The 16,718-nt window shown below is 48.5% G+C and overlaps 1 protein-coding gene across 1 annotated transcript in view; it reads right to left on the bottom strand.

Annotated features, from left to right (window-relative positions):
- The window catches only part of TNIP2 (TNFAIP3 interacting protein 2), a 32,643-nt gene continuing 15,925 nt past the window's right edge, over positions 1–16,718 (bottom strand). The window contains exons 2-6 of the mRNA XM_070615204.1: positions 6,225–6,512; positions 4,005–4,094; positions 3,258–3,524; positions 2,925–3,044; positions 1–871 (exon numbers count right to left, since the gene is read on the bottom strand). Of these exons, the coding sequence (XP_070471305.1) occupies positions 626–871; positions 2,925–3,044; positions 3,258–3,524; positions 4,005–4,094; positions 6,225–6,512 (1,011 nt within the window). The 3' untranslated portion in view covers positions 1–625. The remainder of the gene's footprint in view (positions 872–2,924; positions 3,045–3,257; positions 3,525–4,004; positions 4,095–6,224; positions 6,513–16,718) is intronic.

Here is a 16,718-nt window from a genome sequence, read left to right as displayed (position 1 = left end):
TCACTGTAGCAAGTGCATTTATTATAAAAATAACTAAATGTGAAATAAATTGTGCTTTAACTTCTGGATACATGACAAACACTATTGCAATGCAACATAGTTCAGTGCAGACACATGGCTCTGTGCTGAGACAGGCCCCCAGATAAAATGTGCAGCTGCAGTGCTCAGTTCTACAAACCTCCTGGTCCACAGGGAGAGGCACCTTACTCTACAGGATGAGGTGGGGCTTCCACCCTGGGGACCCCACAAGTGGTTCCTGTGGGCAGCACCTCTTTCCAGCAAGCTGCAGCATCCCCAGGTGCAGGCTGGTCAGGGCTGTCATGTTGACCCGTAAGTATTCCCACACTAGATTGCTCCCGGCCTTGGCCCAACAGCCTGGGGCTCCAAACTGCATACCAGAAGCAAAGCTGGGCCCTCCTGTGTGCAGATGCTCTCAACCCCCATTTCTGCCTCCAGCCCTGCTGGAAGTTCCCTCTGTCCTGTTCTGTTAAGGATGCCCCCAGCCTGTTCTGGGGGCCAGGATCAAGGGGGATCTCAGTGTTACATGCTGAAAGCACCCCCTCTGTCCCCCAGGGCCAGGCTCCCTCAGAAGCCACGCGGGCACAGGCGGTCCCAGCCTCGGGGCTCACTGGCAGCACTCAGCCACATGCCTGAAGAGCTCCTCGCCCTGCTCGTCACTGAAGCACTGTAGGCAGTGAGGACACTGAAGGTCCCCCTGGCCTCTCTGGGTTGCTCCGGGGCGTTCCAGCCACTGGGATCCAGTCCCAGGCCTCCGGTCACTGGGCACCACAAGCTGCAAAGCATTGGCTTCTAAGTCCTTGGGTATTCTGCTCCCAGGGTGAATCCGGCAGGAGCCTGGGTCTCGGGAGTCCTGGAAAAAAGCAAGGGTCCATTTACATGGGCTGCACCCGACGCTACAAAGTCAGGTCTCGGGCTCCAGCAACTAAAGACACTTCTGTCCCTGAGTGGGACTTGCACCCCTCACCTTGCTTCCTGCTGTGGCCCAGAGCCCAGACGAGGAATGAACAATTGAAGAGACCGCACAGATGCCCTCGGGCTCATGAAGGAAGAGGCCCAAGTGGACTGTAGCAGCCCACCCCCAGCGGAAGGCCTGAGTGGACCCTCAGCCCCCGACAACCTGCCCCAGCGCCTCTGCGTGGAGAGGCTGTGGCAGAGCTCAGTGTGGGGAGCCGACCAAACTGTATCCCAGCCCCACTCTGCACCTCCTCTGTGGGGCCTCCAGCGGCAGCAAGGGATGCCCCTGGCACAGCCTGGCACAAGTGCCCCAGACGTCAGTCAGGAAGCACTGGGGCCTGCAGCGCCCATCACTACTTGTTTGGGAACTTCACCCCCATTGGCCTTGGTGCCTCTTCCTCACATCTGAGTTTGGGTTTTCCGCAGGGAGCCTACAGCGCACCCACACCTTCAGCACCACTCTCCCTTGGTATGTCACCCAGGGCCTGAGCAACAGAAAGTGCTCCCACTGCTTGAGGGACCACAGGCGGCAGCTGAAAGGGACACAGAGGCCACTTAACATAAACACCTCAGTGCCCCCCCGGCCTGGAACTGGCTGTGGTCACTCCTCTGGCCCTGAGTCATTCAGATGCTGCCTGGGAACATCCTCACGACTGCATCGTTAACTACCTTTCAATCCAGGATCACACACTTTCTTGCAGTCACAGAGACCAGAAAGCCCACCAGCAAAACCAAATCCCAGAAAACCGGCATACACAGCCGTGAAGGGTGCCCCATCCCTGCCCGGGGACACAATGGAGGAACCCCAACCATGGCCTGCAGTCCCAGGGCCTTAGGAGTTCCAGAAATCCATGATGGATGCCAAGAAGGCTGCTGGGGCTGGAGGGACAGTGGGCAGGTCCTAGCAGGGCTGGTGAGGCCCTCTGGCACCTCCTTGTCAGCCTGCAGACTTGGGGGGACACAGGCCCCACCGTGGTCCCCAGCCACTTCACCCATGAGTAGGAAAGGCTGGCTGTGTCCAGGCCCACTGCTGTGGACTCGGTCCAAGGGCATGGAAGTAAGGGTGTCCTCCACGACTCCCCTGTATCCCTCATGCAGGGGGGTGGCAGAAGCCACCAATTAGGCCTCTTGGCCACACAGGATGGGGGGCAATGTGGGCAGCTCCCACTGCCCCCAGGCCAACCAAGAGGGACAGCTCTGAGGTCAGCTCAGCGTCCCTGCTCGTCCTGGGTGTGTCGATGCCCAAGGGCTATCCAGTCCAGGTCAGAACGGAAGTTCTTTGAGGGGGGCTCAGGGTTTATTCCAGGGCAGAAGGTATTAAGGTATTAAAGTACTCGCTGAGTGGCTAAGAAACAAAGCTCTCCCAGGATTTCTGCAGAGCACCGAGCCAATCCAGGAAGGAGAACGGAAGAGGCCTTTGGGTGCCATGGTGAGAAACCACATCAGCTACGACTCATGCCAGGAGCAGCCCCCATGATGGGGATAGCACTGAGCCCAGAGGGGTTGCAGGGCCCACTGGCCTGCAAGGCCGGTCTCCACGCACAGGGGCTGTGAGCTAAGGGACGTCACTAGACACCTGGGGCCTCAGAGTCCACATCTGTATGGTGGAGTAACTGGGGTTCCCGCCTCACGGCAAGAAGGGGACATGGATGAAAGAAGCTCCCACTAAGGAGCCCAGGCCCTGGACGTGCTCTCTGGGTGCATGACAGCGAGCAGAGAAGGCAGGACAGGCCCTGAGGATGGCCACCTCTGCTGTCACCATGCCAACCTCCTCTACAAACACACACAGTACAAATGGAAGGTTTCTGCCATGCCCCAGACCAGGCAAGGCGGCCCGCAGGATCGCGGAAATCAGGGTCTTGGCAGACGCAGAGGGGCTTGAAATTCATGAAAAGAAAAACGACAGAAACGCTGAGCCTAGACAAGAAGAGAAGAGCCCCTCGTCCTACCTGTCTCCAGGAGGCCTGGTGCTGCAGGGACGCCACCTTTTCCTCGAGTTCGTGAATCCTGCTTTGAGCCCGTTCCCGATCTGCCCTTTCTGATGTGAAGTCATCCTTGTAAGCGAGAATCTGAAAGGAGACCAGACACTCAGCTGTCACAACGACACCGTCGTGCCATTTCTGCTCAAGGAAGGAGACAGTCCCCGCCCAGTTTCTCCCACGCGCCCCATGACCACCGCCTGCCCAGTGCTGCCCTCCCAGTGCCACCAAGCCCCCAGCTCAGCCTGCCCTGGGACCACAGGCAGCTGTCACCAGGGCTCCCCAGAGCCCGAGGACGGACACCTGCTGCTCCAGCATCTGCACCCGCTCCAGCGCCGCGTCCCGGGCCCTTCTCACAGCCGCCAGCTCCTGCCTCACTTCTGCACAATCGTTCATTTTCTCCTCCACCTGTCTGTTGAGCCGGGAAATCTCCTTCCTCATCAACTCGGGAGGGGAGGGTCTCTCGGGCTCGATGGGGGACTGCAGCCCCCTCAGCTGTGCGTGGAGCCCCCTCACGTACTCATCCCTGCTGGCGTCATAGCGCTGCCACTTGGCGTTGAGGTCTTCTACCTGAGGAGATGAAGCCAGAAAGCTCACGGTGAAGGCGGCTGGGAGATCTGCTCTCAAGCCGACGCGGCCCTCTGAGGCCATTGATTAGCAGTATTAGCTGCGTGAGTTTCCCTTCAATGGAAGTTGCCTCACTTTGCTCTGTGCAGAGCAGACACTGAGACCACCACACAAACCTGAGACACGAGATGATGGCCACAAGCAACCATCTTAAACTGAGTGGACTTGGGGCAGTTTTTCTGCCTTAAAAGCTGTACTTGAGAGTAATTCTTGAACCTTCTTCACTGACATGTGAACTAACTCGAGGGGATGGAGAATGAATACGTCCTTTTAGGCAAGAAGGTTGGGTCTCTGGGGACTCTGTGTATCAGTGAAAGGGGCCTGAGGGTTGGGGCAACCCCTGGGCATGGCCAAGGGAAGGTCCCTCACTTACAGCTCGTAAGGGGGACAGTTCTTCTTGAATGAAATGTTACAGATACTCACATGAGTCACCTTCTGTTTTAACAGTCGATTTTCTTCCTGTAACTTCTCAATAACAGCCTGGACAGAGGCATCCCCGCCTGTACACTCTGGCTGCATAAGAAAAGGACAGAGAGCGACACCAAATCACCAAACGTGACTGTCACGTGCGGCACGAGTGAAGGAAGCCAGACCTGAAGACTGAAGATGGTCATCACATCCCACAAGGCAGCAGACGGCAGCTACCATTCAATAGAGAAGCGAAGCAGAGACAAGAAAGGACTCACCACCGCTGGAAGGTCGGGGCACGGCTCACCCGCGCCCCGCCCAGGCCGAGCCCCTGCTGGGGCCAGGCCACATTCTCATCACCGGAGATTTTCCACCATCACCAGAGTCAGGAGAGCAGGAAGCTTAATGCTGTCGTACACCAGAGAATGCTCCAGCCCGGGGCCACAGAGCCACCAGGGGCAGGCGTGGCCGTGGACCTGGCTCACCTCCCTCTGAGCCCACAACACTGTCAGGTCCGCAGACAATCAAGGTCAAGCTCAGTGATTCCGTCTACGGCAATTTGACCCATGCCTCATGCAGAGTCAGGGGATGCACGCCTAGAAGCCACATCCGAAACCAACCCTAACAACGGGGGGCAGAGCTGACCGAAAAGTGTTCATAAAAAGTCCATCTGAATCCTAGAAACTCAGTGCATTTAACAGTACTGCAGGCTGTATATTGGTGGTATTATTTTTGAGAATTCCCCTCAAATGACAAAGGAAGTGCATGTCCTAACCCAGTAGGCACTGGGAAGCCCCGGGTGACTCAGCTGAGTTCAAGGCTGAGAAGTGACGCTGATTTAGAGACTGCAAAGAGCCGCCTGCCTCCCACCACTGGCTCCACGCCCACCCCAGGCACACCATCATAAGTGGCTACTTTCAAATCCCCAGAGGGAAATGACACAGTGACTCAAAATCAGATGAGAATACCCGCCTCTGCCCGACAGCACTGTTCTTTTGGTTTCTGAAATAAACTTGTGTTCTTTCTGAGCTTCCCTTTTCGTGGAATCCACCCAACTGAGACAGGCGTTCTAGATTGAGGTTCTCCCCAGGATGGGCTCTCCAGTGAAGCTGCTGCTAAGGAGCTGGGTGGCCCGTCCACCCCAGAGCGCGTTTCTGCAGCCTCAGAGGACTGCCTGGAAAGGGCCTGAGTGAGAGGCCCTGCGCGAGGCAGCGAGTCAAGTGCAGCCCCAGCCTGGCCCAGCACGTAACCTGGGCCAGGTGTGCACTGCGTGCCTTTTCCCTGTCTGCCCCTCGTGGACAGGCTGGGTCAGGTGGAAGAGATGGGCAAGGAAGGCAGCTCTCCCTGCTCCTCCTCCTGACAACCCCCCAGAGTCCCCTAGTTTCCTGGGTATGCCACCCTCCCGACTCTACCCTTATGGGATTCCTGATGCAGAGACCCCCACTGTCTCTCCTCCCACACCAGCTCGTACACAGAGCCATAGCCCACATCCTACCTGTTATGGAGGCACACCTCCTACCTGGCCCACTGGCCCCTGGCCCTGCCCTCCACAGCGCCTGGCAGGGTCACAGTGTCGAGCAGGTGGAGGGGCTCTACGTCCTCACTTTGCTGGTGAGAGGGCTGGAGCCCCAGGGACGACCAGGTCTCCTAGTGGTATTAGACCGTGCTGCTAGTGTGAACGTGCCCAAAAGCCAGCTTCAGAGATGGCAGCTCCTGCTCTGCAGGAGACCCACAGCTGGGCACACCAGCACGGAGCCCACAGAAGGCTGGCACTCACAGTCCTGGCAGTTTGGGGCCTGGCCCCTGCACATGTGGCATTTGAAGGCGCTGCCCCTCACCTCACTCTGTGCAGTTTCCTAGTCTGCCCAACAGTGTGCCAGCACTTACTCAGGGCAGCCCCTCCAGCCCCAGCTCTGCCTTCTCGTCCTCAGCTAAGGCTGATGAGACCAAAGTGCTGGATTCCCACCTGGGCACAGGATCGGCCTCAGGCCCTGGTGGAGTGGGCTGGTGGAGTGGGCTACCCTGCTTTCCGGCTGCATTTTGCATGTTCCCCCATTCTAGAAGAAACCCGTGGATGGGTGGGCTTTGCCCCAATAGGTGACTCTCAGCTACTGAGAAGAGAAGTGGGCTCTGGGTGCCCCAATCCCCGTGACTGCCAAGGGATCCAGAGGTCTGCAGGCGATGCCTCCTGCCCTACCTGGGTCTTCACCACGACCTGCCTACACCACGGCCTACCTCAGGGCGTTTCTCCCCTGCATTCCCCTGTGCGCGCTGCCGTTCATCCAGACACTTGGCCAGATGCTGGCACATGTGGGCAGTGGCAGCCAGAGTCCTCCGCAGCTGATGGGTCTCGTCGGCCAAGGAGCGGCACAGAACGTCGCTCGCAGCCCGGGCCCGCTCCTTCTCCGCCACGCTCCTCCGCAGCAGGGCAACTTCCTTCTCTCGCTCGTGCTCCGGCTGGCTCATCAGCTGCTGTGTCTCTCTCTCTTTCTCTTCCAGTTGTTCAGAAAGTCTCTCGATTTCCTAAGTGGAAAATTTTAAAGCATAGTTTATTTGATTAAAAGAAGCAATGTCAGAAACAAATGTTCATAAAGCAAAAGAAAATCCAGCACAGATACCCCATCACTAGATAACAAACACATGCATTCGAGGTCAGCTTTTGAACTAATAATTAACTTTGGAGTTTTTAGCCTATAATGTTCTACCTGAAACTTCATGTAAAACTCTATTTTCATGAGCAAGTTCATAATTTCAGATTTTACATCATCAAATTACCAAGTGTGGCAATTCCAAACACTTCTTGATAGGAAGGGTAGAAACTCCACTGCAGTGGGTAGCCCCCAAAAGGTATGCCCATGTCCTAATCCTTGCTACTTGGGACTGTGACTTTATTTAGAAATAGGGTCTTTGCAGATGTAATTAGTTCAGCTACAAAGTCATACTGGATTAGGATGGATTAGTGTCCTTATATGATGAGGGAAATTTGGACACAGATGGACACAGAGAAGTCCCTGTGAAGACCGAGGCAGAGCCTGGAATGATGCATGTAGGACGCCGGAGCCACCAGAAGCTGGAAGAAGCAACGAAAGACCCTGCCCCAGAGCCTCGGCCACAGCGTGGCCCTGCTGACAGCCTGATTTCTAGCTCCCGGCCTCCAGACTGTGAGAGATTAAATCTCTGTTGTCTTAAAGCCACCCAGTTTATGGTACTGTGTTACAGCAGCTCTAGAAAACTAATACATCCAACTCCAATTACTTCTTTAAAAGAAAAAAGTCCTTAAAATTTCAAGCTGCCTTATACCAGGCCTTAGTTTTGTGCTTTCCCATTTTCAAAGGAATCTCCTCAGTGCATGAGTGGGGTGGAGCAGAGTGAACCTATCCATCTTCCCAATGGGAAAACAGCTTCAGAAAAGTCAGGGACGAGCCTGGGCTTCCCCCAGGAGAAAGTGGCAGGAGAAGGAGCTGGCCTCTGCTCAGCACGAGCTCCTGCTCACCTCCTGCATGCATGTGAGGAGGACCAGGAACCTAGAACCTTCTCACCACAGGAATGAAATACTGTGCCATATTAAACTAAGGGAAGCCTGAATTATTATTCTCTTAACTGCTTTAAAACAAAAACAAAAATGTGCACGGTTACAAAAAAACAATCATACAGAAGGAAATAAAATGAAAATTTAAATTGTTTCTCTCACCGGCTCCCCTGACCCCAGCTTCACTCCCCAGAAGCAACCACTAGTCATTATTTGGGCACATATCTTGCCAGAACATTTCTAAGCATCTATAACACATGCATTTTTACACAAATGGATCCTACAACAATACTGTTCACCTTGTTTTTTTCCTCCTCAGTAATAAACCTTATTCCACAGCAGAACAGAGAGAACTGCCTCATTCTTTTTTTTTTTGAGGAAGATTAGCTGTGAGCTAACTACTGCCAATCCTCCTCTTTTTGCTGAGGAAGGCTGGCCCTGAGCCAGCATCTGTGCCCATCTTCCTCTACTTTATACGTGGGACACCTACCACAGCATGGCTTGCCAAGCGGTGCCATGTCCGCCCCAGGGATCCGAACCAGCAATCCCGGGGCCAACGAGATCGACAAAGCAGAACGTAGGAACTTAACTGCTGCACCACTGGGCCGGCCCCCATGCCTCGTTCTTTCTAACCACAGCCTGGAACTCCACAATAGATTCCAGATCCACTGAACTGATGGACATGCAGCTACTTCCTTGTACTAAACGCCCAGAAGTCGCATGGTGGGATCGTTTGAAGACTTGGGTTAAGAAATAATTGGTGGAACTCAGCAACACAGACACTGGATCCCACCCCGGCTCCCTGGACCCACACCCACATCCATGAGGCAAGGGCTGCTCCCCACATTCCCCCATCCAGACACCCTGGGGGACAAGCCCAGCATGTGACTGTATCACTCTAACCAGGTGACCCAGAAAGCATTCTGGAAATCTTGCCCTCTCTCTCTCTCACTCATGGAATTTTGAGGAGTGCTCTCTTTCCCACTTTCCTTGGACTTTGCTCTAGAAGTGAAGAGAAAGAGAGGAAGGAAGAAAAACTCCAGTTAAGATGATCGGTTTGGCTCTCTTAGCAAAGGCCTAGAGGAAGAGGCTGTTCTAAAATCTTCATTCCACGACAAGGACTGACAAGAGGGAAGAGCAGAGGCTTTAGGAAGACAGTGAGGTGACGCGAGAGCAGGAGGGGAAGAAATGAGGTCAGACCCTGGCAGGTGGGAAACGTCCAACACCAAGGTGCAGAAGAATTAAGACTGGTGACAATGCATGTGACAAAGTGTAAAAGAGGACACCTCACTGGGATGAGCTTGTAAACTGGGATGTTTGCCCAAAGGCGTTTGGCACCTGCATTCCATCATCCATCACATCTCACTGCCCACCGACTTTGCAGACATCAGACATCTCGGGGCACCTCTGCGGCCCAGCAAGTGAGATCCACTCTTGAGAGGCCATTATTTCCATTTCTCTGCTTTAAGGCCCCGATGACCTCACCCGAGTCCAGGCCTTTCTGGACTCCCTCTGAAAGCCAGCCCCTCGGCATCAGTACCTCCTCCCAGCAGACGACCCTTCAGCACCAGGCTGAACCTGCAGGACTGGGAGGGGGAAGAGGCCACCACCCATGGCCTTCTGAGCCCATCCACACAGCTGTGGGCTGCCAGCTGGTGGCAAGTCACTTGGCCTGGACACAGCCACATCCACAGTGCAATGGGGTATTTACCCACAAGAACTAACTATGGCCTCCTTAACATAAAATACTATAAACAGGAAAAAGAATGCCAAATTCCAAAGGCAGCTCAGGTTCTCACTGCTGATTATTTCCATGGCATTGAACCTAAAAACACTAATCCAGGCCTGTTTCTTGGCCTTTTTTTTTTTAAAGATTGGCACCTGAGCTAACAACTGTTGCCAATCTTTTTTATTTTTTTATTTATTTATTTTTTTTTAAAGATTTTATTTTTCCTTCTTCCCCCCAAAGCCCCCCGGTACATAGTTGTATATTCTTCGTTGTGAGTCCTTCTAGTTGTGGCATGTGGGATGCTGCCTCAGCGTGGTCTGATGAGCAGTGCCATGTCCGTGCCCAGGATTCGAACCAACGAAACACTGGGCCGCCTGCAGCGGAGCGCGCGAACTTAACCACTCGGCCACGGGGCCAGCCCCCCAATCTTTTTTATTTTTTTTTCCTTCTCTTCCCCGAAGCTCCCCCAGTAAACAGCTGTATATTCTAGTTGTAGGTCCTTCTGGTTGTGCTATGTGGGACTCCACCTCAGCGTGGCCTGATGAGCGGTGCCATGTCCGGGCCCAGGATCCAAAACGGTGAAACCATAGGCCCCCGGAGTGGAGCGCATGAGCTTCACCACTCAGCTACAGGGCCAGCCCCATCTTGGCCTTGAACTTATTTTCTTTAAAAACTGACCACTTTTTGAAGGCATTACCTTGTCCGTGTTCCGACTCTGTGGACAGTGGAACAGAAGCCTCGCTCGACCACACCTCTGAAGTGTCACAGACCCCAGGCTGGCCACGGCCCTCCTTCCCATGGCCGAGTTTTCCCTCTCAGCCAGCATCACAGATTTGGTATGGCTTTGTCACTACTGGTGGAGTGGAAGTACCCAAGAGCAGTGACCTTTTTTGCCACACTCACCCAAGCTAGACCTAGTTACCCTCAGCAGTAACTGAGAAATGTGTATGGAGTAAACACAGATGGTGCATATAGAGACCTGCCCTGAAAGTGAATTTTCATTAAAGTTATTCAAATCAAAAGCTGTGATTTCAACAGCAAGACACAGAAATGTCTCTGATACTGAAGTTTATTCAGGGTAAATACATTCTATATATAAAACAGATATCAATATATATACAAGTACATATAGCATCACTCCAATCTCTGCATCTATCTTCACGCGGCCATTTTATAAGGACACCAATCACTGGATTAGGGTCCACCGCAACCCAGTATGACTTCATTTTGCGAAGACCCTTTTTCCACATAAGGTCAAATACACAGGTTCCAGGTGGACATGAATTTGAGGGGATGCTCTCTAACCCAGAATAGTCGCCCACCCTTGTCTCTGCTTCCTGGGCAGCCCTTACTGGGTGCAGGTTGCAGTTAGCCCATAGCTATCCCTGAAACTGAGGATGAAGGAGTTAAAATTTCCCCGGATTAGGTGAAACTGTGCCTTGTATCCACAAGGTTAATGTGGGAAACAAAATAACCAAAGTTACTGAGCTTGCTTTGCAGAACAGCAGGAAGACAGCTGATAAGAGAGGAACTTGCTGACAGGCGCCTTCCTAACTAAGCATCTTGCAGGAACACTGAGAAGCTAAAATGACTGATTGTAAACTTCAGACATCAGAGACTAAAAATCTACTGCGTGCAACATGTATAACAGACAGTCACGCCTGTGCAGAGGACTCTTAGAACTTCAGCCCCCAAGGCCACATGCTCCCCCTCCCCTACCTAAAACCCAAAATAAAAACCCTTGCTTATAGCTTTTCAGGGAGTTCTGGATTACAGAGTCAGCTGCCCGTTCTCCTTGCTCAGCACCGTGCAATAAAATTCCTACTGTCTTCCACTACACCCGGTGTCAGAGATTAACTTGCTGTGTGACGGCTTAGTGAACTCACTTAAGGTTTGATATCAAATTTGGTGGCCCAGATGGGACAGAGTCCCAAGGGGACAACTCGCCTGTGGCACACCAGCCTCTCACTAAAGGCCTCTCTTGGAAGCCATCCTGCAGCTGCCCGAGCCCCTTGTCTCAAGGATAGCCCAGAGCGAGTGGATGCTGACCAGACGTCATTAGCCCACAGCGCTTTTGCTTTGGTGGTGAAAGAAACTAAGTTTGGGACTTAGGAAAATGCCTCTTGTGAGTAGCTGGCAGTTTTTATTTTCATCTTTGCACTAACCTTTTCCAACAGGACCAGCCAGAAATAATGGGTACCTGGCAGCCCTCTGGGCTCCATTTGTTTGGTTTACAATGGACATCCTTTTGTTGAGTTTCCTCCTTAACTGACTGAAATCTTATTTTTCCTTTCATTTGTTTGCCTCTGTTTCAGGGGTTTTGTTCCAGGTTACTGGAGTTTGTTCAGTGGGGGAGGCAATTTGTTCAAAGGACTAGAGATTCTTCACTCACAGAGGAACTCTTCAGCCCCATTTGTTTTTATACATATAAGTGCACGCATTTACGTGTGTATATGATGGTGCCATAATGGGAAACTCAGATTTAGTTCCCAAAGGCAACTCTCTAGGTTACGTATTGCAAAATTGGAATGCTTTCAGTTATGAACCTATGAAAGTTAAAAAAAAAAAAAAAAAACAGAAGGCAAAATCATGGTGTTTTTCTTTTTTTTTAAAGATTGGCACCTGAACTAACATCTGTTGCCAATCTTCCTTTTTTTTCCTTCTTCTTCTCCCCAAAGCCCCTCAGTATGTAGTTGTACATTCTAGTTGTAGGTCCTTCTGGTTGTGCTATGTGGGACGCCACCTTAGCATGGCTTGATGAGCACTGCCACGTCCCTGCCCAGGATCCGAACCAGGAAAACCCTGGGCCACTGAAGCAGAGTGCGCAAAATTAACCACTCACCCATGGGGCCAGCCCCTGAAACAAATGATTTAGATATATGAAAATGGGTAAGAGTTTTGGAGTGGAATAATTATGTTTTATGGTCTGTATACTTGAAAAGCAGCTTCCAAAATCTATTTTGGCAACTTGAAACTTTAAAGTTTTGCTAAATTAGTGATAGAAATTTATTGAGTATCTAGGTCATTTCTACATAAGATAAAATATTAGAAATTGATTCCTAAGCATAGATCTGTCTGCCTTTGGTTTCTTATCTCAGAGAAACTGAAAGATGCTTAGGTTTATTGATAAACATGTTTTGTGTATGCTGGGGAATTTTCTATGAGAAAGTACATATTTCTGTATACAAGGAGAATAAAATTTATGTTCTCAATAAAGATGGTAAAAAGGAACAGAAATATTCTTGTTAGCTTCATTAAGAAAGATAAATTTGTCCTAAACTACTAGGAAAGAAAAAAGAAAGAAAACATGGGACAAATTTTGAATGTAAAAAGTAAGTGACAGAAAGTTTGTGGAAGTGAAACCCTGAGGAGTTTTGTGTATGGTCAAGTTGGCTGAGATTTAAATGAATTCAATTAAACAAATGCATTTCAGTATCAAGGGTAAGCTGGAGAAAAATTAGAATTTGTCTTTCTCTCTCTTGAAAGGATGATCTTTTTGAACTTTTGGTCTGCTCTTAATAAAGAGATTATAGAGGGTTTTTCTTTTCTTTGAGTAAATCTACCTAGAGCATAGATAGTCTATGCTTTGTTAAAATAATTTCCTATGTTCAAATAGACTGAGATCTCTCTATTAAGGTTTGGTTTTTTTTTAACTATTTAAACTCTGTTTGCCTTTGACATCGTCTTTTGTAACCTTGATTGAACAGATAACCAAGCATTGTTTCCTATTTGACCAAGTGTTTTAAATTCTTTTGATATTTTTTACAAATTCTCTCAAGGTTCAAATCCTAGGTAAAGTCTTTCTTTTGACTTGAAAAGGAACTTTGAGAATTCCCAGTGGGCCCTGGGACTTCTCAAAGAATTTATTCTTTCTATAAAAAGAGATATTAAACTAACTAGACTTATTTGGTGTGTTAAATTACGTGGGAAGTATTGTCAAATAAATGATGATAAATCTTCCTAGGTTATATTATGTGGGTAAATATTATTGATATAAGTGCTTTAAAAATTATATAATATTCCTAAAATCCTGATCTGTCTTGGTTATCAATCATAATTCTGGTCATTATCTCAAAGTGCTAGATGTCACAGAAATGGTCCCATGTCTTTGTCAATCGCCATTTTTGAATGTCTTGTTATTTGCACACAGTTGTTTTACTCTGATGTTTTTCATCTTTAGAGAGATTCGGAAAAAGGACTCTGACACTCTAGAATGCAAGTTTCTGATGAACTTTCAGACTATAAAACTGAGCTGGATAAGAAATTACAGAACTCTATCGGAGAAACTGATGGCCTCATAAAACTGCCAACAGAAGATCAAGATCAAGAATTAATTAAATGAGACTGATTAAATTGATGAGGATGTTTATAATTTTTATGACTTTTTCTTTGAAATACTGATTTTTTAATGTTTTGTTTTTTTAGATTTAAGAAAATGTTTTTCTCTTTTCTCTTAAGGAACAATGACTTATGGCAATTTGTAAGCAGAATTGAAGCATTTATCTTTTTCTCCCTTTCTGATCCCTCCAGAATTTGAAAACTCTTGATGAGCGAATATTCTTATTTCCATGGCAATATAGTTATTTGCATAAATTCAACAAGAATCTGTTCTCCTTATAGCAGGACACAACTGGAAACACTGGTTATATTACCCACGCTTTGACTGAAATGTCTTATTTGAGAAAAACATGCATAAACTCACATATAACCAAACAATTTTAAGGGACAAGGATTGACTGTATGGAACAAATAGATCCACTTGGAAATATTGTCCTGGTACCTTGCTGACAGGGTTACCAGCAACCTTACCAGGTAAGTAAAGAAGGTCACTTCCCTGGCAGGTGCAAGAATCTCAGGACATTTTGGAGACCTCAAAAAGAGAGGAATTCACCCAAATCTGTAGGCATTGCAGGAAGACTCTGATGACAAGTCCTTGGCTTGGCTTTCCTGGCCTTGAGAGACCTTTAAAGTTCAATCTGAGATTCCCTGTGAAAAGTTCCAGCAAAGCAGATTTAAAGGAGCCTATGTGATCAATTTATGTTCTTTCTGTACTTATGTAAATGATTGGGCCAAGTTTATTGAAACTAGACTTATTTATGAACCAATGAGTCTTAATTTGGGTATCTTTGAAAAATGAGGGTGATTTCAGAGAGAAAAATCATGTTTCAATAGAAACTATAATACACATTTGTGGATATTGGATTCTGGTTCTGTTCACTGTGTTTGCAATATCTGTTTTCCATCTGCAAACTGAAGCTGGACAACTTGATGTAAATTTAAGAGAGAACACCAAGATAGCCCATGTTTAGACAATCTTCATGCCTGTTGCTGTATAAGCCACTCAGAAAGTTTACCTGAGCACCCGATGACATCATCAGAGAAATTTCAAACTGCCGGTAATACTTCAACCCTGACATCTAGAAATCTTCTTCACTGGCTGTGCCCTGGGCTCTGGAATTGGTTTTGAATTTGCTCCAACCATTAACCTTGTTTTCTTTCTGTTTCTCTGGAAATGCTTCTTGTTAAGTATCTGGTTACTTGCCTATGCAATATAGGCCTAACTTCAGGAGACCCTTCCTGTGTTCTAGAGATGCTCCAAAAGACCCAGAGAGAACTCGAATTAAGGAACTAGATGCTGTCAGATGTTCCTCTGCATCATCTTTGTAGTGGAGACTGAATCCTATTAAAATCCTGGAAACACAAGTACCCAGAAGATCAAATTCATCCCTACTGGATGGGACAATAAGAGAAACGCCAAAGGGAACAGGAACCATGCCACAGAAGAACATCACCACCAGAATCACCCAAACCTTGGCTGGCTTCATACTCTAAACACTGACTTCTCTGAATGGACAAGTGAACCTCTGCAGATCTCAAGTTGCTGTACAGCAAACAGTCCCCTAAAGATAAATAATGAATGACTCCCAGGTTCTTACCTTATCTGTTGGACTATTAAACAGCAGGCTATTTGGCTACATCAGATTTCACTTAAGATTCCAGGCCCTAACTTTGATTGGTTCACAAGCCTCTTCTCCTGGGTTCCCCCAAGGATTAAGGTCCACTACAGAGAGGACAGGAACAAACAGGAATTTTAAGAAAGACCAGTTCATTGAGCCTTCACCACAAATGCCAAATACTTAGGATGCACCCTGGGGAAGTAGAGACGAGAGAGCAACACCCTTCCTTCCCACTGGAAGAGCACACTGGGGGAGCAAGGCAAAGAGATAAGGACAAAAACTAACACTGCCTGGAGGATTATGGGAAGATGGCAGAGTAGGAAGCAAGAGGCATCAGTGCCCCAACCTAGAAAACAGATGCACTGGCAGAATCTGTCTAATGTAACTATATGGGAGCTCTGGAGTCTGTTGAAGGCTTGCAACTTTCAGAGAAGAACTTGGACAGTAAATTGAGGTTAATTTTGGCCAATTTCAGCTCTTAACTCAATAGCAGCTACCCATCCCCCACCCCCAGCCATGTGGCAGGCAGCCATGCATGTATTTCTGGAGCAGCTTGCACACAGCTTCCAAGAGGCAGCATGGGCAAAAAAGACACTGTCCTCCAAATATTGGGGATCTATGCTCTGATCACTGACTGCTGTTTCTAATAACAGCAGTGCAGACAAAGAAGAAGGCAGCCAGTGCGGGTGCATGTCTCCCTGCTGTGTCAAGACTCTCCCTTTCAAGTTGAAGTGACTTCCAGGGGATTTAAAGGGCCAGTGTCCTTTTTCCCCCTTTGCATTTTTCTCTTTTTCCCCTTTTGGAGTTGCACATTAAAGACTAGCATATTCTAAAGCAACTGCATATGAGAGGAAAATTAGAAAGTGACCACACATGCCCAGGGAAAAGTGCAGGCTCAGAAAAGACCTCAGAAAACCTTAATTTATGCCTCAGGCTGATCCTTGGCACAGAGACAGCCTACAACAAAGAAAAATAAAAACAATAACAACAACAAAACAGCAAGCCCCAGGGAAGGGGAAGAATTTGATTTTCAGAGATATCACATTATTAGATCCAAATGTCCAGTTTTTAACAAAAAAGTCACAAGACATACAAAGACACAGGAAAATACGGCACATTCAAAAGAAAAAAATAAATCCACAGCAGCTGTCCCTGAAAAAGACCTGATGACAGATCTTTCAGACAAAGACTTTAAAACAACTGTCTCAAAGGTGCTCAAAAAACTAAAAAAAGATGTGAAGAAAGTCAAGAAAGCAGTATGAACATAACAGAGATATGAATAAAGAGACAGAAAACCTAAACGGAAGCCAAAAAGAAATTTTGGAGCTCAAAAGTACAATAACTGAAATGAAAATTTCGCTAGAGAGATTCAAAGGCAGATTTGAACAGGCCTACAAATCAACAAACTTGAAGACAGGACAATGAAATTATCAAGGCTGAGGAACAAAAAGAAAAACGATTGAAGAAGAGTGAATATAGCCTAAGGCACCTGTGGGACACTATCAAGCAGACCA

This window comes from Equus przewalskii, chromosome 3 (genome assembly GCF_037783145.1).
Source record: "Equus przewalskii isolate Varuska chromosome 3, EquPr2, whole genome shotgun sequence".
NCBI classification, from domain to species: Eukaryota; Metazoa; Chordata; class Mammalia; order Perissodactyla; family Equidae; genus Equus; species Equus przewalskii.
The sequence above is the reverse complement of the archived record's forward strand: the minus strand, read 5'-3'. Positions and strand labels throughout refer to the sequence as shown.